The 25,979-nt window shown below is 38.8% G+C and overlaps 1 protein-coding gene across 4 annotated transcripts in view; it reads right to left on the bottom strand.

Annotated features, from left to right (window-relative positions):
* Window positions 1-25,979, bottom strand: part of XPO4 (exportin 4) — a 172,814-nt gene that overhangs the window by 21,789 nt on the left and 125,046 nt on the right. For all 4 annotated transcript variants that reach the window (XR_013960146.1, XR_013960147.1, XM_080660572.1 and 1 more), the window contains 5 exons: window positions 9,157-9,333; window positions 8,388-8,530; window positions 7,773-7,918; window positions 6,774-6,951; window positions 412-571 (listed from right to left, as the gene is read on the bottom strand). Coding sequence is in view for 2 of the 4 variants with exons in the window: in XM_080660572.1 (XP_080516698.1) it covers window positions 412-571; window positions 6,774-6,951; window positions 7,773-7,918; window positions 8,388-8,530; window positions 9,157-9,333 (804 nt within the window). In the remaining 2 variants the exon portion in view is untranslated. The remainder of the gene's footprint in view (window positions 1-411; window positions 572-6,773; window positions 6,952-7,772; window positions 7,919-8,387; window positions 8,531-9,156; window positions 9,334-25,979) is intronic.

The raw sequence follows: 25,979 nt of genomic DNA, 5'->3' as shown, positions 1-25,979 counted from the left end.
AATTCGTATATGTAAATCCAAAAGAGACATCCTCAATCCACTTAATGTTTTCCAATGTGATTTTAAAAAATGTATCTTTATTGCTGGAAGTATTATTCAATGTGATTTTCCTGTTCACTTTAATTGTTGTTATTAACACACTAACACGATATTTACACAAATTCAAAGAACATAAGTTAATCCATTCTCAAACAGTAATCTATAAGTTAATATTGGTTAAAGTACACTGAATTAAATGATGTGCCGTAAGAAAAGTTATTAAAATAGCATGTCATTAATGCGGTTCTCTTCAATGTGGAAAATGTTCAGCTTAGTCACATTTTGATGATAAAATCTCCAAGAAAATGTTCTCATTTCTATAACTGCCATAATCATAAATCCAAATGAAGTTAAATAGTTTTACATTCTGACCTGATCATATAGCTTCTCATCCACCAGGAGATAAGTCTTTGCCCAGCGTTTTAGAAACCAAACAATATCTTTGCCCATTTGAGGGCTTAGCAGATCAGTGAGATCTGCTCTTATTGCTCGAGACTCAACTTCCGAAACTCTGAGAACGGCAGATAACAGCCTATGGGTACAAAAAGAAGTCATTATTCTTCATTTATTAGTTAATTTCTTCATAAAAGTCCTTTTTTTGTTTCCCAACTCTCTGGATTTAGGCCAGGTTATAGTTGAAATTTTCATTAATAAGGCTGCAGACAAATGCCTTACTTTGTTGCTGATCTTTCAGGAAGCAGCAAACAAGACAAAGAAATGGAGAGGAGTTGTGGCCAGAGACATCCTTCTGTTGAAGTTGTACCTGCATTACTATGTACAGAAATTTTTCAGATTCAAAATGGAGAAATACATAAAATTAAAAGTTCAGAGTAGCCCTGGCCACTGTGACTCAATTGGTTGAGCATCATCCTGTACACTAAAAGGTTGCCAGTTTGATTCCCCTTCAGGGCACATGCCTGAGTTTCGGTTGCCAATCAGTAGGCAACCGATGGATGTTTCTCTCTCGCAAGAATACTTTTCTTTCTCTCTCTCTCCCTCTCAAGTCAATAAAAACATATACAATAAAATAAAATAAAATTTTAGAGTAAATGCTAACATTTTTGGCATACCATCACTACTTAACAGTGCCATGATTAGCATTGGTCATCTTATGGTGCAGGGTCTGGTAATAGGCTTATCCACCATGTTTTGAATATTGAGTCCTGTCTTTAAATCTGATAGTCCTGTCCCAGCCAGATGGCTCAATTGGTTGGAGCGTCATCCTGTTCATCAAAAAGACTGCAGGTTCAATCCAGGTCAGGGCACATACCTAGGTTGCAGGTCTGATCCCCAGTAGGGATGCTTACAGGAGGCAACCAACCGATGTTTCTCTCTCTCTCTCTCTCTCTCTCAAACACAAACATATCCTTGGGTGAGGATTAAAAAAAATCTGATAGTCCTATTCATTTCCTATCAAACTTGATTCTTAATGCTATTATAAAATTAAAATCTTACTAGAAAAATCACCTACATGGTGTATGCAATGTCCTTTCCTACACTACATAATTAACAACGCAGCATGACGTGCAGATAAATAAAAAAAGCCTTTGTTTCAGGATGGGATTAGGGGAACACATAACCAGATATGATATATATTTAACTTGCCTTTAGTTAAAAGGCAAAGAAGCAAAGATTTAATTGAAAGGACCCATTACTACACCATTTTGTGAATATCAGTGCTAAGAAAGGGGTTTTAATCACAAGAAGTCTGGCCACTACCTTCCTACTACTCTTCAAGATAACTGAACTCATGTCTCTTTGTGATGAAATCATAGACATTTCAGTTCTTTATCCAGTCAATGTCCCAGAAATACTAAATACTACTGACCACTCTGCCCTTTTGAAATGTCTTCTCTTGTATCATACTTTACATATTCTCCTTAATTTGTTTCTTACTCTTCCTCGGGTTATGACATCCTCTTCTCCTCTGATCCCCTTCTTCTTTTAAACAGTTGGTTTCTAAGGTTCTGTCCCTAGAACCACTTCTTTTTCACTATATATACTCCCTTCACCACCAGTGTTCAAACTTTAAAAAAATTATTTTAGGGTGCATGTAAACAATAATATCCTGACAACTTCACAATACATTAAAATTTTCCTATAAGAATAAATAGTTTTGGTGAGACAGAATTTGAGGTTTTAAAGAAGCTGTTCTTCTCTAAAACAAAGAAATCTCATTAAGACATCTAGAAAAAATTTTTAAAAGAATAAATATTATAATTTTCAGCCTAATAGAATCTGAAATAGCTGGAGTAGCCATTTAAATTTATGCACTGGAATTTAATTACCATGCTGTTGTGATACTCACCACCATCCATTTGAAAAACAAACAAGTTTTTAACAGTTGGAAACTTTACATTGTTTCTTTAACTGCTTAAATTTTTATTTCATTCCCCTGCAGACTATTATCCTAATATAATAAATTTTCTATTTGTTTTATTAATCACACAATATGCTTCTCTGAAACAAATATGTCTAGCTACTAAAATATAATTTTATATAATTTCCAATGATCGTAAGACTTTTAAAATGTCTTCTGTATTGAGTTATTACAATACTTAGTAGTACACAATTGCACAAAATATCAACACACATTTAAATTATTAAACATAAATATGTCTAAATGAGATTAATGTAGCAGGGTTTTATTTTTCAAAATAAGTTTATGTACCTGTGAAAAAAATATTTCTTACTGCTAGAATGAGACAAGAGTTGAGTATAATTTGGCTCTTGGTTTTCATTTTAATAGATAAAAAGACTGTGAAAACTCATTCATGTAAGGAAATTGAAGGCATTTTAAAAATAGCAGGGCCCTAAATTATCTGAACTTGTTGCAAGTTATATGCCAAAAATCACTAGAGCTTTACCACTAAAAACTATTTTTAATAACATGAAAACTGACAACTTTATTAAGTCATTCTTCAGTGTTATTTAAGGCAAAGGACTGAAAACCTCCTGACTTGTAAAATTACTGGTTTATCATTACTCTAGTCACTCAATCCTAATACTACACTATCTGGAACTCTGTAGGTTTCTACATACCTGCCAACCCATCACAGTAAGACTTGGAACAAGGAAGAGTTTTGCCCTTTTTTTGTAAAATGGGAGCAAGGTCAAGAAGAGTACCACGGGAAGATGAACCCTGGGCTCCGGGAGCCTGTCCTCATTCCTGCCTCTCCTCACCACTCTAGATCAACCCCAAAGTCCTCAAGAGCTGCCCCTGAAACACCTGTTATCCATCTGCCCTTTCCCCATCTTCACTCCACTAATGAAATGCTTCCTAACTTACCAGCCATCCTTTATATCCAGCTTCTACACTGCAATCTTCTAATAAAACAATTTGATTAGCTCACTTCCCTGTTTCAAACCCTTTCAACACTTTTAATCCAACTTCATTGGCCCACCCTACTTCTCCACCTTCAACAAACACCTCTCCCCTCATGTGTGCACATGAGCCTCCTCTCACTTCTGGGCTCTTTGCTAGGCTGCTGTCAATGCCTGGAATACTATTCTCCTTCCTCTTTATGCTCCAAGTTCCCATTCATCCTCCAAATGTCAGTTTAAATGCCACCTCTTGTGAGGAGCCCTTCCCTTGGTCCTCCTACATCACTCTATCACCCTTCTATCACAGTCTCAGAGAAGGTGAAACAACTGAAACCATCACAATGTTGTTTTAGTTGTTGCTATCCCAAGATTGATGCCCTGGTCCTACTTCAGTTTCTTCAGCGTGCTATCTGAACATATTTTACATTTCAGACAGCATTCAGTGTCCCAAATAACCCAGTCTTGGTATTATGGGATTACCTTCTCAATTCATAAACCAGAAGTCAGCACAGTGAGTCAAAGAGAGCTTTCTTTAACTTCTCACAACCTCTATTATCACTCTGGTCTGGAATAGCATCTTTCTCTGGATGACAGCAACTAGCCTCTTCACTGATCTCCTGCTCCCACCTCTGCCCCAGGTCGTTTACCCTCAATGCAGCACGGTCACCTCTTCTGCTCAAAATCCTACAAGAGCACCCATTCCATTCAGATCAGAAACTACAGAGGCCCAAAGACTTCACTGATCCCCTCTAACTCCATTTGCTACACAATTCTTTCTCACTCTGCTCCATCCACAGTAGCGGTTCCTGCTGTTCTTGGATGACTGCCTGTGGTGGGTCTCACCATCTGCTGTTCACTGTTGCAATGTTTTTCCCGGCCTCCCTGGCCCCTCACCAACCCTAAGCCTTGGCTCACCAGACACCTTCTAAAGAAAGCCAACATTGATTCACTATTTAAAGTTACAAACAGTCCCTGAGTCTGCACTCCTGATCCCCGACCCTGCTCAGTTTCTTACCACATAGCTTATGGTCTCCTAACATACGACATAATTAACTGATTGTCCCTCCCCTACATGGAGCTTAAAAAGGGAAGCAATTTGTCTGTTTTGCTCACTAATGTATCCCAAATGCCTTGAACAGTGCCTGATATATAGGAGGTATTCAACTATTTGTCAAATAATTTCAAGAAATGTAAATTAGTTTTTCAATCAAATAAGGAATATTTCTCCTATATACCATTCAATTTCACATTAATTTTCTGGACTGAAAAAAAAAAAAGGACAATTTTTTTAAACTTTTTTTTTTAAATATTTTATTGATATTTTACAGAGAGGAAGGAAGAGGGATAGAGAGTTAGAAACATCGATGAGAGAGAAACATCGATCAGCTGCCTCCTGCACACCTCCCACTGGGGATGTGCCCGCAACCAAGGTACGTGCCCTTGACCGGAATCGAACCTGGGACCTTTCAGTCCGCAGGCTGACGCTCTATCCACTGAGCCAAACCGGTTTTGGCAGGACAATTTTTTTAGTGGTTGTTCCAACTCTCACCTTCTCCCTCCATAGTCTGTGCTCTCAGATACCAAAATGTTTTGCTCCCACAGTGATACCTGGTACTGGCAAAAATTGAAAAAGCACTAAAAATACAAGGAAAGCATTCCTGATGGTACTACCCAGACAAGAAATATGACAGTAATGCTCAGGCAAAAAATATCATGTGACAGCGCGCTGAAATGAACTGCCTTTGAATTATCATTCACCATGAATCAAACCAAAGCAAAAGCAATGATTTTCAGACACTTAATCCTATGCCTATAGTCATCCTAAAAGGAACAGAGAAAACTTTTTCAATAGAGCCTTAATATTTTATTTTGAACAAGAGAATGCAACAATTCTATATAATAAAAGGCTAATATGCAAATAGACCAAATGGCAGAACAACCAGTTGCTATAATGTGCACTGACCACCAGGGGCAGATGCTCAATGCAGGAACTTCCCCCTGGTGGTCAGTGTGCTCCCACAGGGGGAATGCTGCTCTGCCAGAAGCCCTGAGCTGGGCTCACAGCTGGCGAGCGCAGCAGCAGTGGCAGGAGCCTCTCCCGCCTCTGCAGCAGTGCTAACGATGTCCGGGAAGCGGGCCTAAGCTGTCAGTTGGACATCTCCCGAGGGCTCCTGGACTGCAAGAGGGCACAGGCTAGGCTGAGGGACACCCTCCCACCCCCCCGCCCGAGTGCATGAATTTTGTGCACCGGGCCTCTAGTAAAGGAATAAATTCCCAAAAATTTCCTTGATATTAGCTTATGCGTTCAATTTTTTAAAGATCATATTTTCTACTGCACAAGCTTAAGTGATATCCATTTATTTGGGCATTAAGTAAAAAGAATAAGGGGGACAGCACCCGGTTTGAGTTACTGATTTTGCAACTGACAAAAACCAATGTTATTTCATTATCGACATTTCTGCCTGAAACCTAAATTTATAGTCCTGAATCGACTGAAACCTAAATTTAAATAAATACACTGAAATTTATAATGCTGTTTACAAATTCACTTTTCGGAAGACATTTAGTTCAGATTTATCCCTCCTTAATGTCACCATTAAGAAGTAATGAAGCCCTAATTGGTTTGGCTCAGTGGAAAGAGTGTCGGCCTGCGGACTCAAGGGTCCCAGGTTCGGTTCCGGTCAGGGGCATGTGCCTTGGTTGCAGGCACATCCCCAGTGGGGAGTGTGCAGGAGGCAGCTGATCGATGTTTCTCTCTCATTGATGTTTCTAACTCTCTATCCCTCTCCCTTCCTCTCTGTAAAAAATCAATAAAATATATTAAAAAAAGAAGTAATGAAAAAGTTGCCATTACTATTAGAAAGATCAAAGTGAATTCTTTCATTTGAGGCACACAGTCTTTTACTTTCACTGACAGGGCTTTCAAGTTTTACATATTCAGAGTAAATATTTCTATTTTGTAAGATAACAATCCATTTTCCTTAAGAAAGACACTAATGTGCAGTTTTAGCTTTATGAACAATAAATACTTGTTAACATTCATTGGGTCTCTAATAATCTCATATTCTGTTTCTTGCATTTAGAGTGCCTGTACCTGTATCAGTACTGCTTTCTGATGGATATAATCACAGTGCATTAGAGCAAATGTCCCCTCAAAGTCTCCCTGTATTCAGAATAACTGTATGATTGTTCTCCTCAGTACTGGGTATGGCTGTCAATCTCACCAGAGTGGCATTGCTTAAATATACTGAGTACTTGCCGTCCTTGTTTATTTCAAGGCTTCTCCAAGTTTTATCTTCTTTCATATATCAGATTTATAAGGTATCTATCACTTGAGTCATCTACCCATCAACTCAGAACTTAATAAAACAGTATAAATTACAAGAGCACAGCTATAGAGTTCATATTACCTAATCACAGAATCTGTTCTGTTGTACCCTGGGATGGAAGAAGCCTTTTCTCCTGGAGATCCCAAAATTTGAAGTGTTGTATTAATGTCAACTTCAGATGAATGCTTAATGGAATATTCCATTATTTCTGGAGGTATTAGCGGAGTCTCTCCCTGAGTATCATCAGCTAAGAGGTAGCCTTCAGTTTAAAAAAAATTAAAAATGAACACTTAACAAATCTACATTTATCAAATTGCACTATAAATGTTTTGTTTTATTTGATTTACATACATCATACAAATTGATGTAAATGTAAATTATAAATGTAATATGTTATTTCAAGTTTGATGAGAAGAAACTTTCTATTTCTAGATAATTAACTCTCAAAAAACAGGAAAAACCAAAGATCAAGTGTTTTATTCAACAATTTTATCACTCATACTGACATGTAGGCTTTTTAACTTACTACCTTTTAATAATTTTCAGTAATATATTCTGTAAAGTTAGTAAGAATGCTACTATTATCTATATCAAAACTCAATATTTAGGGAAGCCTTTTAAAAAATTAAGATTTTCCCTGATTATTTAAAATACAGAAACACTGACAGTATGGTTACAGAAGAAGACTCTAAAAGTCATACTGCCTAGATTTGATTACTGGCTCCAAAAATTAATAGCAGTGTAACCATGGGCTAGTTCCTTACAACTCTTTAAGTCTCAAGATTCTTCATTTATAAGAAGGGGATAATAATAATGACAACAATAATAATACCTAAAAATAGTACCAATTCAGTGGGTTACAATGAGCTCTACATAAAATATTTGGTATGCAATTGGCACTGAATACATGTTAGCCAATATTTTTTTTTTAAAATGCATCTGTAGCTGTAACATAACAGCTGTTGCCAAATTTTATCCAATACTATGTATGGACTATTATTTTTAATACATGAAATTTATTTTTAAGGCTTAAACTGTTCAGCTGGCAATTACATTTTTAAAAAGAAACAACCAACCAACCTGTAACTAAAATAAGCCAGTGAATATCTTCATATAGCTCATCAAGTATTTTGCTGTCAATGGTGCTTGAACCAGGTGAAGCAAGTAACTGCTGCTGATGTCGCTGTAACTGACCGTGGAGCCTTGTTACTCTTTCTTCTAATAAACTGAAAGAAGAAAAAATAATAGTTTCATAAAGTTCAATAAGCAAAGACCTAGAATAACGTAATTTCCATATATTAACATAAATTAAGATGTTGCACAAAACAATATATACAAAATTATTTATTATACACAACTGTTCTCACAGCACTACAGGAACTGTGATTTATCATTTATAACAGAATTAAAACAGGGCTTTACAAATAATCAAGGTTTAAAACAGGCATCTGAAAGCTGGATATTCCAAGTTTTTATTGATATGGGTTAAATCACGTCTCAGACCATGTTTCCATAATCTCTCTGCCATCTACGCTGTAGTACCTGGGCTCCAATGTACAAGCCAATGACTGCAACTATGAGTGTGTTTCTGTCCATTTGCTCCAGTGTGCATATGGGGTAGGGGTGTATAAAGTGCTCTCCAAGGAAGTGTGAGTACAGAGTATTTGCTCCATGGGTTCTCTGGCCTGTGTGTACCTTGTCAGAAGAGGTATACAGTGTTCTGCGGCAACTCTTCCTAGCATTCCTACACTGGCTAGTTGATCTGAAAACTGGTCTCGGTCATCCTCTTGAAGTTCACTTATTTCCTCTTCCTCACGAGAGGCCACACCATTGGCAGTCTGTTTTCAATGAGAGAAATAATGAGTAATGAGCTGCATGTCCTCATCCCATAAGCCACGCATTTCTGTTGCACTATAAAATACCTTCCTAACTTCACGTGAGAAGGGGAGCTGGCCAGAGCTAACCTTCAGTGCAGCTGTCTACGGACCCCTATCTAACTGTGCTGACAGCCTTACAGTCACCCAATGAGGGGGATGGGGGAAACACAGAGGAGAAAAAAGCGAAGGATATAAACCCACAGAACACATATGTAAACACAGTTAACTTCCCACTCACAACCCACCTCCCACACCATAGAATTTAACTTCTGTCACTAAGAAGATCTGACATCTTTAAGATCTACGATCCATGTAAACACGAAGTCATTAATACCACTTGAAAACAAGGAAGACAAAGGTGGGTAACTGAAAATTGAAGAGAAAGGAAGTTAAACTACTAGCTACATACCACAAAACATGGTGTATTTAGACAAGGGACCACTATAGCTCTCTAATGCTTTCAGCAAATATTCTGAAGAAGTTCAGTCGAAATTTCTAGCATTACACAATGTACAAGAGGATAAAAACCAACAAAATAGAGCCTATACTGAAACAGATTTTTAATCACAATCTGGCTTAAAACTTACCAAATTCCTTGTGCCATCTGGAGCAGCCAGGTGGCATTGAATATAGGAATTGAAGACTTGAACTGCATGCTGGGTAAAAAAGCCTTTATGGAAATGTTTGTCATCTTGGACCAAAGTCAGCCAGGACTCCAGCAACTTGTCATATGCTTCCATGTAGACCATGTCATCTTTATCAAGCTAAGAGAAAAGAAGTTTTACAAAATAATGGCCAGAAAAATAAGGTGGGCATTATAACAAGAGTCAAATAGCTATACATATAGTTTTATAAGTTTTTCCTTTACTAAAGGTTCCCAACTATTACTCAATAATCTAGCTGAGTTCAGTCTAAAATTAATCAATTCAAACATTGCAGTAAAAATGTGTAGGCTTTGAATTAAACTTTCTAAAATATAACTTAATCTAAATAAATCTTCACAAAAAGGAATCAATGTTTATTTCTTAAGAAGATTAGCTAGTTCAGTGTCTTTGTGGAATGTTTTTTCAAATGAAAATAATATTAACATTTTTCTATAGTCAAGAGATCTGTTAGAATGAAAATATAAAATGTGTACTTACTACACACTTTTTTTTTATTAAATAAATCTTTATTCAGATTATTACAATTATTTCTCCTTTTTCCCCCCATAGCTCCCCTCCACCCATTTCCCACCCCACCTTCTGCCCTTACCTTCCCCCCACTGTCCTCATCCATAGGTGTATGATTTTTGTCCATTCTCTTCATGAATCCCCCCCATACCCCTTTCCCCCTGAGAATTATCAGTCCACTCCCTTTCTATGCCCCTGATTCTATTATATTCACCAGATTATTCTGCTCCTCAGGTTTTTAATTCACTTGATTTTTAGGTTCGCTTGTTGATAGATATGTATTTGTTGTTCATAATTTTTCTCTTTACTTTTTTCTTCTTCCTCTTCTTTAAGAATACCTTTCAGCATTTCATATAATACTGGTTTGGTGGTGATGAACTCCTTCAGCTTTTTCTTATCTGTGAAGCTCTTTATCTGCCCTTCAATTCTGAATGATAGCTTTGCTGGGTAGAGTAATCTTGGTTGTAGGTTCTTGCTATTCATCACATTGAAAATTTCTTGCCACTCCCGTCTGGCCTGCATAGTTTCTGTTGAGAAGTCAGCTGACAGTCGTATGGGTGCTCCCTTGTAGGTAATTAACTGTTTTTCTCTTGCTGCTTTTAATATTCTCTCTTTGTCTTTTGCTCTTGGCATTTTAATTATGATGTGTCTTGGTGTGGTCCTCTTTGGATTCCTTTTGTTTGGGGTTCTGTGTGCTTCCTGGACTTGTAAGTCTATTTCTTTCACCAGGTGGGGGAAGTTTTCGGTCATTATTTCTTCAAATAGGTTTTCAGTATCTTGCTCTCTCTCTTCTTCTGGCACCCCATAATTCTGATGTTGGTACGCTTGAAGTTGTCCCAGAGTCTTCTTACATTATCTTCAACTTTTTGGATTTTTTTTTTTTGCTTTTTGCTTTTTCGGTTGAGTGTTTTTTGCTTCTTTGTATTTCAACTCTTTGACTTGATTCTTGTGTTCCTCTATTCTGTTTCTGGGTCTCTGTATAATATTTTTTATTTCAGTCAGTGTATGTTTAATTTCTAGTTGGTCCTTTTTCATTATCTTCGAGGGTCTCGTTATATTTATCAGCCTTTTCTAGGATATTCTTAAAAAGTCTTATAACCGTGGTTTTGAATTCTATATCCAGTCGTTTGTTTTCCTCCATTTCTTTCATTTGTGATCTGATTCTTTGACCCCGCATTTTCACTGATTCCCTGAGTTGGTAAGGTAGATATTTGTGCTAGGTTTCCAATATGGCCCAGTGGGTCTGCTTCCCCAGTTAACCTGAGGTGGACACTCTTGGTGCACCCCTTTGTGGACTGTGTGTACAGCCTTGTTGTAATTAAGTCTTTATTGTTGTTGGTATCACTGGGAAGAATTGACCTCCGGGTCAGTTGGCTGTAAGGATCAGCTGTGTCTATGCTGGGAGAAGTTCGGTGCTGGAGACAGCCTTATAGGATTAGATTTGCCAAATTGCAATAGGCTCTGTGCTCAGCTTGGATGGGGTGGAGTCTCAGTCTTGGCTTCCTGTCAGCCTTGCCCTTGCGCGCATGTGCGCTTTCAGTCCTCTGCCTTCCCCAGCTCGAGTCTCCGCCTGAGAGTCCAGACTCCCCCCACAAGAGCGTGGGTCCCCAGGGTCTCGCCTGGAACTGGGGTTCACTGCAGTCAGAACTGGGGCTCAGTGCCGTCAGGAGCCTCTGACTCCCTTCCACTAGGGAAAGCCTGTGGCAACCTCTGCAGCCTTTGTGCGCACTGGCCCGCGTGCGCCTTCAGACTTCTGCCTTTCCCAGCTCGAGTCTTCGCCCGAGAGTCCAGACTCCCCCCGTAAGAGCGTGGGTCCCCAGGGGTTCGCCCGGAACTGGGGTTCAGTGCAGTCAGAACTGGGGTTCAGTGCGGTCGGGGGCTTCCTTCCCCTTTCCGCCAGAGAAAGTCAGCCAGGCTCTCAGCCGCCCTTCCTCTCTGCGCGCACAAAGCCCCTTTGCCGTACCTCCAATTCTCTGTGAGCTTTTCTCTTTCCTTCTAGTTGTAGAATTTTCACTCAGCCTGCTTTCCTGTGGTTCTGGATGGTGTCCGTTCTGTCTTTTAGTTGTAGTTTTGAAATTGTTGTGCGAGGCAGAAGTTTAGGTGTTTACCTATGCCGCCATCTTGGTTTCTCCTCTTACTACACACTTTTAAATAATTTATTAAAAATGGAGAATGAGCCCAGCAGGTGTGCTCAGTGGTTGACCACGGACCCATGAACCAAGAGGTCAAGGTTCGATTCCCAGTCAGGGCATATAACCAGTAAGAAGCCTGCAGGAGGCAGTCGATCAATGATTCTCTCTCATCATTGATGTTTCTATCTCTCCTGTCCTCTCTGAAATCCATAAAAAAGAAGTATATTTTTTAAAAAATGGAGAATAAGCCCTGGCCGGTTTTATTCAGTGGATAGAGTGTCAGCCTGTGGACTGAAGGGTCCTGGGTTTGATTCTGGTCAAAGGTAGATACCTTAGTTGCAGGCTTGATCCCTGACCCTGGTCAGGGCATATGCAAGAGGCAACCAATCATTGTGTCTCTCTCACATCAATGTTTCTGTCTCTCCCCCTCCTTTCCACTCTTTCTAAAAATCAATGGAAAAATATCCTCGGGTGAGGATTAACAACAACAACAAAATGTAGAATGATGACTAGCTTAATCAGCATATTTAAGAACCAGAGGCCCGGTGCACGAATTTGTGCACGGGTGGGTTCTGGCTGGCCCACCCCAATTGGGGCCAATTGGGCCTAAACCGGCAGTCAGACATCCCTCTCACAATCCGGGACCACTGACTCCTAACTGCTCACCTGCCTGCCTGCCTGATAGCCCCTAACTGCCCCCCCTGCCAACCTGATCACCCCTAACCACCTCTGCCTGCCAGCCTGATGGCCCCTACCTGCCCCCCCTGCCGGCCTGATGGCCCCCAACTGTCCCCGCCCCAACTGCCCCCCCTGCCGGCCTGGTCGCCCCACACAGCCTGCTGTTCAATTGTCCATCCAGTTGTTTCGGTCATGACAGCCCCTGGCTTTTTATATATTAGGATGATGTGGTGAGCCTAGCTGGTGTTGCTCAGTGGTTTAGCATCAACACAGGAACCAAGAGGTCACCGGTTTGATTCCCACCAGTTTGTGGGCTTAAGCCTCAGTAGAGGTGTGCAGGAGGCAGTTAATCAATGATTCTCTCTCATCGATATTTCTATCTCTCTATCCCTCTCCCTTCATTGCTCTCTAAAATCAATAAAAACGTATTTTTTTTAAAAAAAAGAATGTGGACCCTACCCAGTTTGGATCAGTAGATATAGTATTGGCCTGTGGATTGAAGGGTCCCGGGTTTGATTCCGGTCAAGGGCATGTACCTCGGTTGCAGGCTCGACCTGGGAGGCAACCAATTGATGTGTCTCTCTCACATTGATATTTTTCTCTCTCTGTCTCTCTCCCTCCCTCCCTTCCATTCTCTCTAAAAATCAATGGAAAAATATCCTTGGGTGAGGATTAATAAAAAATAAAATAAACTCTCCTTCATAAAAAAAGTTGTGGGGAGAACTTCACAGACATTCCTTAACATTTTATAATTTTTTTTAAAAAAAGCAATAGGGCATACAGAGGAGTCTGAGGAAGATGCTGAGACCTTCCTACTTAATTAATAATCTAGGTATATAATCTGTGTATCAATTTCTTCATCACAAATTCACTAGATGACTATTCAATGAAACCCAGAATTCTTAGTGTCAAGCACTATGCTTAGCGTTAAAAACATAAATAATGTACCATTCATGCTTTTAAGCTTTGTCCAATGGGGAAGAGTGAGAAACAAACAGAAAATACAATAAAGGCCATCGTAAGAAGCAAACATAGATTTCCAGGTTAGTTTGTAAAAACAGGCATCTCTCATTAATAGTTACAAATAAAGAAAGAGTCTTTGAACTATGTATATATTCACTCTTAAAAAGGTTTTGGCACAAACCCCATTTCTGACATTCTGTTAATAGGTAGTAAACCTAGAAATGCTGAAGGTCTAGAGACCTAATCTGTAACTTGCTTTTCTGGTTTCTACAACAAATAGACTGGCCTAACCTACAAATGCAGAACTCTGGAACCTTCCTAAGAGAGTACTTTCATCAGTTTGTGAATAACTCAAAAAAGAAAAGTGCTGGAAGATCTACGTCAGGAAGTATTCCAGATTCAGCTGGACCACCAAATACTACCACTAGCTCATGACCTCTAAGCATCAGGTGAACTGCTGCCAGTGAATTATTTCCTTGTGCCTTCAGCTTTCATTAACCCACAGACTACAAAGAAAAATGGTTATTTTCTGGGTCAAATAATCCTACAAAAAATTTTTAAATTTTTTAAGTTATTTTGTGAAAATTTACTTAAGAATGAAGGGAAAGTTAAAAGAACTTCATTAGATAATTTTAATAAGAATTTAAACATAGCAAACCCAATTTTTATTCGATATTTTCCTGGCCTTGAAAGTACATACAGTTTACCACTATGTCACCAGTAGGTTCTGCAATTTTCAGTGAAATCACGTACAACAAAACGAATTTACCATAGGCTGATTTTAGGAAACAATATTTTTCGAGAACTTGCTATATACTGAAAACGGACAACATTCTTTTAATGTAACTGGAACATATTCATCCTATAAACAGTCGATTCTTATTATTTGTGGTATGTATATATCTATAAAATTGCTGCAAATTCTGAATTAGTGAACACACGGTTAAGAGTTCCTTCTATTTTTCACCAGGTACAGGTAAACAACTCAACACATCACCTTGTTTTAAGTGTTTGTTTATAGACACCTCATTTAATACACATTGTTGATTCGTAAACAATAAACTCATAACCAACAATGCTGTAACTCATGCATGAATGAAGCTTGTCTAATACCTGCATCTGTCCACATCACAGCCTCCATTTTTTCTGGAACAGCCTTCAGCACAGTGCGGAGGGGCATTTTAAAAAGTGAAATCACTCAGTCACTGCACAAGAAAAACTTCAATATCTTATGACAAAAATAGGGAAACCCATTTCACACAAAAATGCAGAAAATGTATCACTGGAGACCAGGAAAAGGTCACTTGTTTGCAGTAGAAGGGCTGAAACAGGAAGGCAGGGCAGCAAAAATGAAACTGCCTTATTAGACCTCAGCAGGGAACAAATGAGCCAAGCGATTCTTATTATTGACCACTCTGTATGCACCTGTCTGTGAATGATGGTGAAAGTGCTACCAGCTCTGATTTTGGAATTACAAATAGATTTTAGCAATGGGGCAAATTTGCAAATATGGAATCTGCAAAATATGAGGATTCATTATACTTGTCTCTAATAGGTTCTAACTGACTGCTGGTTCTTTTTGCTCATGTATCATCAACACGCATTACCCTTTTGAAAACTTTGATAGCTTACAATTTTCTTGAAGGACAGTCAAGTTGTTGGGTCCATAAATGCGATAACGTATTTATTAAGATATATAAATACCAATGAAAAAGATCAATTCAACAAATTTTTTCATTTCTATATCATTTTCCTTCCAACCACTGTACATACTGCTATAAGCACTAATCCAATTATAAACAGTAGTAAGTAGATTTTGTTGCATAAATATAAAAAATAAATAAACACTGTCAACATCCTTTAGCAAAATATGACGGTCCAGCCCTGACCAGCATGGCTCAATGGTTAGAGTGTTGGCCTGTGCACCAGAGGGTCACAGGTTCAATTCCCAGTCAAGTGCACATACCTGGGTTGCAGGTTCAATCCCCAGCCATGGTCCGGGGCTTGTGTGGGAAGCAACCAATCGATGTGTGTGTGTGTGTGTCTCTCTCCTGCCCCCCCCTTCCACACTGTCTAAAAATCAATTGCAGGGGTGGGGGGGGGGGGAATATATCCTCAGGTAAGGATTAAAAAATGAAAATAAATAAATAAAATGCGATAGTCCAATTCCTTGTCACCAAATATTGAATGAAGTTTCCATGTGCTATAAGAATGCCATATTTTCTTTTTGGCTTTGGAAATATACTGTTTGCTTATGAATTCTTGGTGATAATTTAAGGTACAGTCAGCTAGAACTCAGATTTCACTTATACTATCAGCGTCACCATCATTAAAGAGCCCACAGTGCTGCTATCTCTTTACATTCATCTTCTGATTTGTTTTTCTCACAGCAAAATGTCTTATTCTGGCAAATTTCTTCTTTTACTCTGAGCAGAAAATGAAAAATTCTTAATTCCATAGAATGGAATTCAATGAAACTTAAAAAAAAAAAAAAAAAAACTTAAAAGATATTATCTCCAGACTTCCTTTATAGCTTCTTGAAAGGTCATGCCATACTTTGGAAAATGTAGTTCAAAAGCTGAAAATAACGAATAGCAGCTGTTTATTTCATTGTAGTGACTGAGTTCACTACAATCATCCCTGTAGGTGATTTCATCATTCTTTTACTTCTTATTATTTTAGACTTTTTTAAAATTATAGCTGGGAATTGATAAGTAATGGTGAAATACTTCCTGGCGTAATAAAACGGCCAAATATTTTAAGATACAGGAGAAATCAGATCACTAATATCCATAATGTATTTTAGACTTATGGAAGAATCTGATATATCCATAAGGCAATTGAAAGATGGTAAATGCTCTTTTTGTTCCAAAGGCTCCAAGAAAGAACAGTCATGAAAAAAAAAATCAATATTTAAAATAGTTAGAACTGTTAAAAAAAGAAACTAAAAACAAGCCCTGTAGTATACTGAGAGTTAAAGAATGTAAAAATCTGTTCAAGCATCATCTATGGTCATGAAATTGAGGATTCCATTCATTGTTTCCTAATTGAAGCTTAGCAAAAGATTTTTTTTTTTACTTAAATTGAGAAAAAATTACCTAGCTGGTTTGGCTCAGTGGATAGAACGTCGGCCTGTGAACTGAAAGGTCCCAGGTTCGATTCCAGTCAAGGGCATATGCCCAGGTTGCAGGCTTGATTCCCAATAGAGGGCATGCAGGAGGCAGCTGATGGGTGATTCTCTCTCATCATTGATGTTTCTATCTCTCTCTCTCTCCCCCTCCCTTCCTCTCTGAAATCAATAAAAAAATATATATTAAAAAAAAAAAGATGAAGAGAAAAAAATCCTATCATTAAAAAAATCTAAAAAGTCAAACTTATTATATACAGATAAGATTATAGCTTACATATCAAGACTAGAGGCCCGACGCACGAAGATTCATGCAGGAATGGGCCTTCCTTCCCCTGGCGGCCAGCACCACTTTCACTCTGGCCACTCCAGCCTGGAGCTGCCTTTCCGCCTTCCTGGCGTAATAAAACGGCCAAATATTTTAAGATACAGGAGAAATCAGATCACTAAGATCCATAACGTATTATGGATCTTAGTGATCTGAGGGGCTGGGGCGGTGCCAAACGCCTGTGTCGTCGCCATGATGATGCAAGCGCCCCACCACACCCCCCTGCTGCTCGGCACCTGTGTATGCAAATTAACCCACCATCTTTGTTGGGTTAATTTGAATGCTCACTCCTGATTGGCTGGTGGGCGTTGTGAAGATACGGTCAATTTGCATCTTACTCTTTTATTAGTGTAGATTGCTCTTTTTCTCTAGTCTTGACTTTCTACTCTGGTTTAATTTTGATGGCCTTTTGCAAGTTTTAAATAATTATTTCATTTTAAATGTACTTTTTATAAGCCAACAGAAATCTTGTATGAAACAAGGAGTTATGAAAAAAATAAAATCATTCCTAAAGTTTCAACTGTTATGCTCACTACCCTTTGTCTTTCTCTCTGACCTATTCACTCTTCTAAAGTCTGCCTGATTCATGAACATTAGCTGTGAAGAGTGGCTTTTAGTGAAATAAGACAACAGTTGAAAGATTAAGTGAAAAGGAAACTGACTTAAGAATGTTTACTAACAGGATATTTGCTAAAGCATTACTTAAAACAGCGCAAATAAATTCATTGAACCAGTCCCCTAATTTTTTACATTAAAAATCAAAATTTCTGCCCTAACTGTTTGGCTCAGTGGATAGAGCGTCGGCCTGCCGACTCAAGGGTCTCAGGATCGATTCCAGTCAAGGGCATGTACCTTGGTTGCAGGCACATACCCAATAGGGAGTTTGCAGGAGGCAGCTGATCAATGTTTCTCTCTCATCGATGTTTCTAACTCTCTATCCCTCTCCCTTCCTCTCTGTAAAAAATTAATAAAATATATTTAAAAAATCAAAATTTCTAACACCAATTGCTGACATAAGAAAAGCTCATAATAATATAAACATAATGATGTTATTTTTATTAAAGTCTAATTAGTATGCCGTAAAATATGGGGCAGTAGGGTAACATAATAACATTAATATTAACAAGTTTCAAAAGGGGAAACTACAAATGATTTGGTTTACTTCTAATTTTTTGCCTTTTCAAAAAAAATTAAAACATAATGAATTAAATATTGAATGTCCATAATCAGGTGAGGAAAGGTATTATATAACTCTGTGTATGATTAAAGAGATAACAAGAAAACGTAAAGTGATGGGATTTTTTGAGTTTTAATTTTATGCACTATTTGAACTACTTTTACTTATGAACATACATTTCACAACATTAAAACTGCAATCTGAAGTGATCTTAGTAATAAAATTGTAATTATAAATGTGAAGAAAAAAGTAAAAATAAAAACTGAGCCTGCAAGAAATAGACACATTCCTAAAAAACGTGTGACTTGTTTTTTGGAGAAAAACTGATACTTCCATAATTTTTAGTTAGTTTAAATGCCACCAAAATTTTTAGTTTAAATCCCTCCCTCCCCCCCCAAAATACCAGCTCAGTTGATTTCTATGTGAGAGCTAGTCAAATAGCCAAAACAAAAAAAAGCAAAAACTATCTAATCTTATACAAACTGATTTTAAGCGAACAGAAAAAGATAAGCTGGAGAGTGATCTGTGAAGTTGGTATAACGGATACAAAACACATTAGCAGTTCATAAGGTGCCATGATACATGGTCATCAAGTTGTGTTTAATTCAGAAATAAAGGGTAATTTTAATGTTAGAAAAATTTATAAAAGCAATATATCACATTACCAGATTAAGCATAAATACATTTAATAATATCCAATGCTCATTTGTGTTTTTAAGAACCTATTAGCAATTCTGATAAAGGATAGCTCAAAAACCTATTAACAAACACTATTCCTAATGATAAGCCAGAAAAAAATACCTTCAGTATTCAACATTGTACAAGAAATACAAATTGTGAAGACTGTAAAGAAGCAAAATTGTCATTATTTACAGAAGATATAATTGTCCATAGAAAACTAAAATGACTAAAGACAAATTATTAGAATCAGTAAGAATTTTAATTTTAGTATATATTAGACCAATATAGAAATACCAACTGCATGCATTTCTCAATACCAGGGACAACCTGAAAAGTCAGGTTTAAAAATGATATAATAGCAACAAAAATATAAGGTACTAAATAAAAAGTTGTTCCTTTATTGGAAGACAATAATTAGACCTAAATTAGTATAGAAAACACCACATTTATGGATAGAGCTGATATAGTAGTGATGTCCATTCTTCATTAAAGGTTCCCTATAACCCAACTTGACAAACAGAAGATTTATATGAAAGAATAAAAAGCAAATACATCCAAGACTCTTCTGAAGAATTGGAGGATGAACAGAGAGAGGGAAAAAATGACATCTGTCCTCCCATATCCAGACATCCCCTCAGAACAAAGCAAAATACACGTGCAGAAAGACAAACTGAGCCATCAAAAAAACCCCATTTATATGTGAAAACTAGACATACGACAGTAGTAGTCCATTTATATGTGAAAACTAGACATACGACAGCAGTAGTCCAGAAAATCATTGAGAAATGAAGGGCTATTCAATACAGGTTGCTGGCAGCAAAAAAAAAAAAAAAAAAAAAAAAGTGAAAAGACAACCTACAAATAATGAGATAAAAATATTTGCAAACCACATATCTGATATGGGTTCATATCCAAAGAAGATATACTAGTACAAGTGGCCAGCAGGTACATAAAAAGGGGCTCACCATCGCCAATAATCAAAGAAATGAAAATCAAAGTCATAATGAGATGTCCCCTCACACATGTTGGAATGGCTATCATCAAAAAGATAAGAAAGAACAATTACTGGTGAGGATATGGAGAAAAGGGGACCCTGTGCACTATTAGTGGGAATGTAAATGGATCAACCAGTATGGAAACTCCTCAAAAAATTAATAAAAGGAGAAGTGTCAGTGAGGAGTGAAACCAAGATGGCGGCATAGGTAATAACCTATACTTGCTGCCTCTCACCACCACATCAAAAACACAACTAAACGGCAGAACAACTACCACCCAGAACCGCGGGAAAGCTGACTGAGTGGAAATCCCACAACTAGAGAGGTGAAGAAAGCGCATTGAGACTGGTAAGAGGTGCGGAGGCGTGAAAAGTGCTGCACCTGGATGTGCTGCTTTTTAAACTAGGAGGGAGATACAAGCTCCCGCTTGCTCTGAACTCCAGTTCCGGGAGAGACTCTGGGGGACCCAGACACATATGGGGAGAAACAGGTCTGTCTGGCATTGGGACAGGAAGGCGAGAGCGGCTTATTCTTAGAGGTGCTCGCGCGCGATCATTGTTCCTGCACACGGAGAACCAGGGACTTCTCCCATTCAGGGCAGCCATTGCTATTTGCTCTGCCCTGGTGATTCCCAGAGACCCAGCCCCACCCAATTTACAACCACACCCAAGCTGTGAGCAGTGGCTTTTGCATATGAATGGACGGCAAACTCATTAGTCAACAGAGCAGCAAACCACGGCTCACGAGCCACAGTTTGCCTACCACTGGCCTAAACAAAATGCAGCTGGGTCAGAGAGCCCCAGAGATTCCAAAAGAAGGCCCACTACCTGGCAGCAGCAGTGGCTTTGCTTCAGAGCTAGGCCCAGTCTGTACACTTCCAAACCCTATACAGAGAGGCGAATCTGCAGATGTCTCTGTAGCTCCTGCTGGGCGGCCCCAGACAGTGGCTGACCTTGTACCTCCTTGGAGATCCAAGAGCCAGTGTACCCAATGGTCAGAGTGAGACCATACTGGATTACAACTCTTCACATCCATATGAGACACACTCAAGGGGAAGACTCAGTGAGCACCAAAGCCCTACTGAAGCAAGACCTCCCCCAACAGATCTTCCAGTGTAGACACAGTTGGTCATCACAGCCAACTGGCCTGGAGGTCAATTCCTCACAGTGATACCAACAGCAATCAAGGGTTAATAAAAACAAGACTGTGCACACAGTCCACAAAGGGATGCACCAAGAGCATCCATCTCAGGTGGCTGAGACACAGGGCCATATAGAACACCAACCACACAAGGTCACTCTAACAACTCAAGGAGACTTAGCAGCTAACCGGTATATAGAAACAAACAAAGAGAAGCAGCCAATATGCAGAGACAAAGAAACATGTCACAAATGAAAGAAATGGAGAAAAGCAAAGACTGGATATAGAGTTCAAAACCACAGTTATAAAGGTTACTCAAGAATCTTCTAGAAACCTCCGAGAAATTTAGTGAGACCTGCAAAGATATGAAAAAGGACCAATCAGAAATTAAGCATATACTGACTGAAATAAAGAATAATATACAGAGATCCAACAGCAGACTAGAGGACCCCAAGAATCAAGTCAAAGATTTGAAATACGAAGAAGCAAAAAACACCCAACTGGAAAAGCAAAAGGAAAAAAGAATCCAAAAATATGAAGATAGTGTAGGAGCCTCTGGGACAACTTCAAGCATGCCAACATTCGAATTATGGGGGGTGGCAGAAGAAGAGAGAGAGCAAGATATTGAAAACCTATTTGAAGAAATAATGACAGAAAACTTCCCCTACCTGGTGAAAGAAATAGACTTACAAGTCCAGGAAGCGCAGAGAACCCCAAACAAAAGGAATCCAAAGAGGACCACACCAGGACACATCATAATTAAAATGCCAAGGGCAAAAGACAAAGAGAGAATCTTAAAAGCAGCAAGAGACAAACAGTTACCTACAAGAGTACCCATACGAATGTCATCTGATTTCTCTTTTTTCTTTTTTTTAAATATATATTATTGATTTTTTACAGAGGGGAAGGGAGAGGGATAGAGAGTTAGAAACATCAATGAGAGTGAAACATTGATCAGCTGCCTCCTGCACACCTCCTACTGGGGATGTGCATGCAACCAAGGTACATGCCCTTGACCGGAATCGAACCTGGGACCTTTCAGTCTGCAGGCTGACACTCTATCCACTGAGCCAAACCGGTTAGGGTTGTGATCTGATTTCTCAACAGAAGCTATGCAGGCCAGAAGGGAGTGGCAAGAAATATACAAAGTACTGAATAGCAAGAACCTAAAACCAAGATTACTCTACCCAGCAAAGTTATTCAGAATTGAAGGTCAGATAAAGAGCTTCACAGATCAGAAAAAGCTAAAGGAGTTCATCACCACCAAACCAGTATTATATGAAATGCTGAAGGGTATTCTCTAAGAAGAGGAAGAAAAAGGTAAATATTAAAATTATGAACAACAAAGTGACAACAAATACATATCTATCAACAAGTGAATAAAAAAATCTGAAGAACAGAATAAACTGGTGAATATAACAGAATCAGGGGCATAGAAAGGGAGTGGACTGACAATTCTCAGGAGGAAAGGGATGTGGGGGGTGCGGGAAGAGTTTGGACAAAGATCTTACACCTATGGACGAGGACAGTGGCGGGGGGTAAGGGTGTAGGGTGGGAACCGGGTGGAGGGGAGCTATGGGGGGAAAAAAAAAGGAACAACTGTAATAATCTGAACAATAAAGATTTATTCAAAAAAAGAAAAAAATTAATAAAAGAACTAACATTCAATCCAGAAGTTCCACTTCTGGAAATATATCCAAAGGAAACAAAAACATTATCTCACAGAGATATCTGTACATCCGTGTCCACAGCAGCATTATTTACAATTGTCCAGATATGGCAACAACCTCAGTGTCCATCAGTGGATTAATAAATAAATTTTTATACACACATACGAACAATAGACTATTACTCAGCCATAAAAAATGAGGCCATCATACCATTTTGGCATCATGGATGGACCTTGAAGACATTATGCTAAATGAAATAAGTCAGGCAGAGAGAGACAAATACCATAGGATCTCACATGTGGGGGAAAAAAAACCAACACCAGACTCACAGAGATCAGACTTGTGGATTTGTGATTACCAGAGCTGGGGAGCTAGAGGAAAGGGGTCCAAAGGTCCAAGCTTACAGTTATAAGATTAATAAGTACCAGGGATGTGATGCACAACTTGATGACTGTAGTTAATATACCTGTGTGCTATGAAAGCTGTTAAGAGAGTAGATAATACTAAGAATTCTCACACCACAAGGACATTTTTTTTTCTTTTCTCTTTATTGTATCTATATGAAATGATGGATGTTAGCTGAACCTATTGTGGTTATCATTACACAATATATATCAAGCCATCAGTTTGTATACCTTAAACTTACAGAATGATGCATGTCAATAAAATTGCTGTCCTGGTTGCTCCCAATTGCATCCCCCTCCCCGCACTGCTCCGGTCGCACCCAACAGCCCTCCCCTGCCGGCATAGCTGGTTTGGCTCAGTGGATAGTGCTGCCTGTGGACCAAAGAGTCCCGGGTTCAAATCCGGTTAAGGGCACATGCCTGGATTGCGGGCTCGATCCCCAGTGGGGGGCATGCAGGAGGCAGCCAATCAATGATTCTCTCTCATCACTGATGTTTTTATCTCTCTCTCCCTCTCCTTTCCTCTTTGAAATCAATAAAAATATATTTTAAAAAAACTGGGGAGAGGGTGGGAATAGAACAGAAATGAACGAATGAATGTTGCTGAAAAAAATCTCAGGGGTCTCCTGTGTATGTCTTGGGGATTCTTGTCATTAGACCAGAGGGTCCTCCATAGATCTCTCCTATTCATGTTTTTAAAAACCTGTTTCCAATTTTGATAAAGGTTAGCTCAAAATACTTTATTAGACATATAGAAATAAAATTAAATCTTGATACCATATTCAAAATTAAATTCTAAAGTGGTAGTCATGAAAGGCAGATGGCATTAAGATTATTTTTGATTGATTTAGTGTGTGTGAGAGAGAGAGAGAGAGAGAGAGAGAGAGAGAGAGAGACATCGATTTGTTGTTCCACTTATGTATTCACTAGAGACCCAGTGCATGAAATTCGTGCACAGGGGGGGGGGGGGTGTCCCTCAGCCCGGCCTGCACCCTCTCACAATCTGGGACTGCTGGCTCCTAATCGCTCGCCTGCCTGCCTGCCTGCCTGATTGCCCCTAACTGCTTCTGCCTGCCAGCCTTGTCGCCCCTAACTGCCCCCCCCCCCCCCCCGCCGCCAGCATGGTCACCCCCAACTGCCCTCCCCTGCCGGCCTGTTCACCCACAACTGCCCTCCCCTGCTGGCCTGATTGCCCACAAATGCCCTCCCCTGCCGGCCATCTTGTGGTGGCTATCTTGTGATGACGTGAGGGCATCACGTGAGGGTGCAAGGACCACCTAGGCTTTTATTAGTATAGATTGGTTGCTTTTTCTTGTATGTGCTCTGACCAGATATTGAACCTACAACCTTGGTGTATCCAGACGACACTAACCAACTGAGCTATCCAGCCAGGGCATGAAACTTTTGGAATATTTAGAAGAAAACACAGGAAGGGTAGGTATCTGAAACAAGAAGCTAATAATGCAAATTAAAAAAAAATGAAAGTGAGGTCAACTAAGATGAAGAACACTTGTTCATCACAAGATACCATCAAGTCTAAATGCAATATGGTATCCAGGGACTGGATCCCAGAACAGAAAAAGGACACTGGTGGAAAGTTGGTGAAGTCCAAATAAAGCATGTAGTTAATAAAAAATGTAATGTTATTACTTTGTTAGTTTTGACACATACCATGGTTATATAAAGTGATAATATTAGGGAAACTTGGTAAAAGATATATGTAAACTATACTATCTTGACAACTTTTCTGTAAATCTAAAGTGATACCAAATTAAAGAAAAAAAATACCATAAAGTGAGAAGAGGGCCACAAGCTGGGAGAACAAAGCTGCAACGGTATAGAGAATTTCTACACATCAGTAAGAGAAGACAACCTGATAGGAAAGGGGCCATGAACTAATCCAGCCTTTCATAGGAATGACCATGAGAATTACACATTTATAATATAAAAAGATGCTCAATGTTATTAGAACTTGGGAAAGCAAATTAACACTGTGTTTCATTTATTTTTATTTTTTGTATGTTCATGAGGCAGCCGATTGACATCAAGGTGCTCCTCCCTTCCCCTCCCTCCCTTTCTCTATCTAAAATAATTTTTTTTAAAGTGCTTCTAGTGATGACTCAGAAGGAAATGAGGAACATTACTGGAAACTGGAGGAAAGACAATCCTTTTTAAAAAGTGGCAAAAAAAAAAGGTAACTGAATTATATCCTACAGTTGTGTGAAAAGTATAATTTATTAGTGATGAACTTGGATATTTAGCTAGAGCAATTTCCAAGAACCATATTGAAAGTGGAGCCTGGTTTTTTCTTGCTGCTTACAGTAAAATCTAAGAGGAAAGCTATTTTGATGCGTGAAATGTTAAAAGAAACCAAGACTTGATGATTTGAGAAATTCCCAGCTGATTTACATTACAAAACAAAGAGGAATGCTAAAATAGAGGAGGTTAGTTATAAGAAAGCATTGCTGTGGAGAGAAAGCCAAGAGTAGTGCTGAAGAGATTACACATATAACTCAAGGATCCCCTGAACCAGCCATCTAAACAGAAACTTGGAAGAGACATGAGAATAGGAGAGATCTATGCAGGACCTTCTTGTCCAATGATAAGAATCCCCAAGACATACACAGGAGACCCACGAGGTTTCTGAGAATGTTATATCAGCAGAAATACTGACAACTTGCTCTAAAAGGGTGAGAGAGAAAATGAAATAAAGGAATTCTATTGGACTACCAAAATTATACTGGTAAGAACATGCCAATCAGCTGCAAACATGTGCTACCCTACAAAAAAGTAAGGATAAACATCAAAAGCAAAGGCAACAAAAGTAAAAATAAACAAATGGGACTGTCAAAGCTTCTGCACAGCGAAAGAAATGATCAACAGAATGAAAAGACAACCTAATAAATGGGAAAAAATATTTCTTATATTCTCAATTCATCTATC

This window comes from Plecotus auritus, assembly GCF_963455305.1.
Source record: "Plecotus auritus genome assembly, chromosome: 3".
NCBI classification, from domain to species: Eukaryota; Metazoa; Chordata; class Mammalia; order Chiroptera; family Vespertilionidae; genus Plecotus; species Plecotus auritus.
Note: the sequence above shows the minus strand (reverse complement) of the source record. Positions and strands in the feature narration are given on the sequence as shown.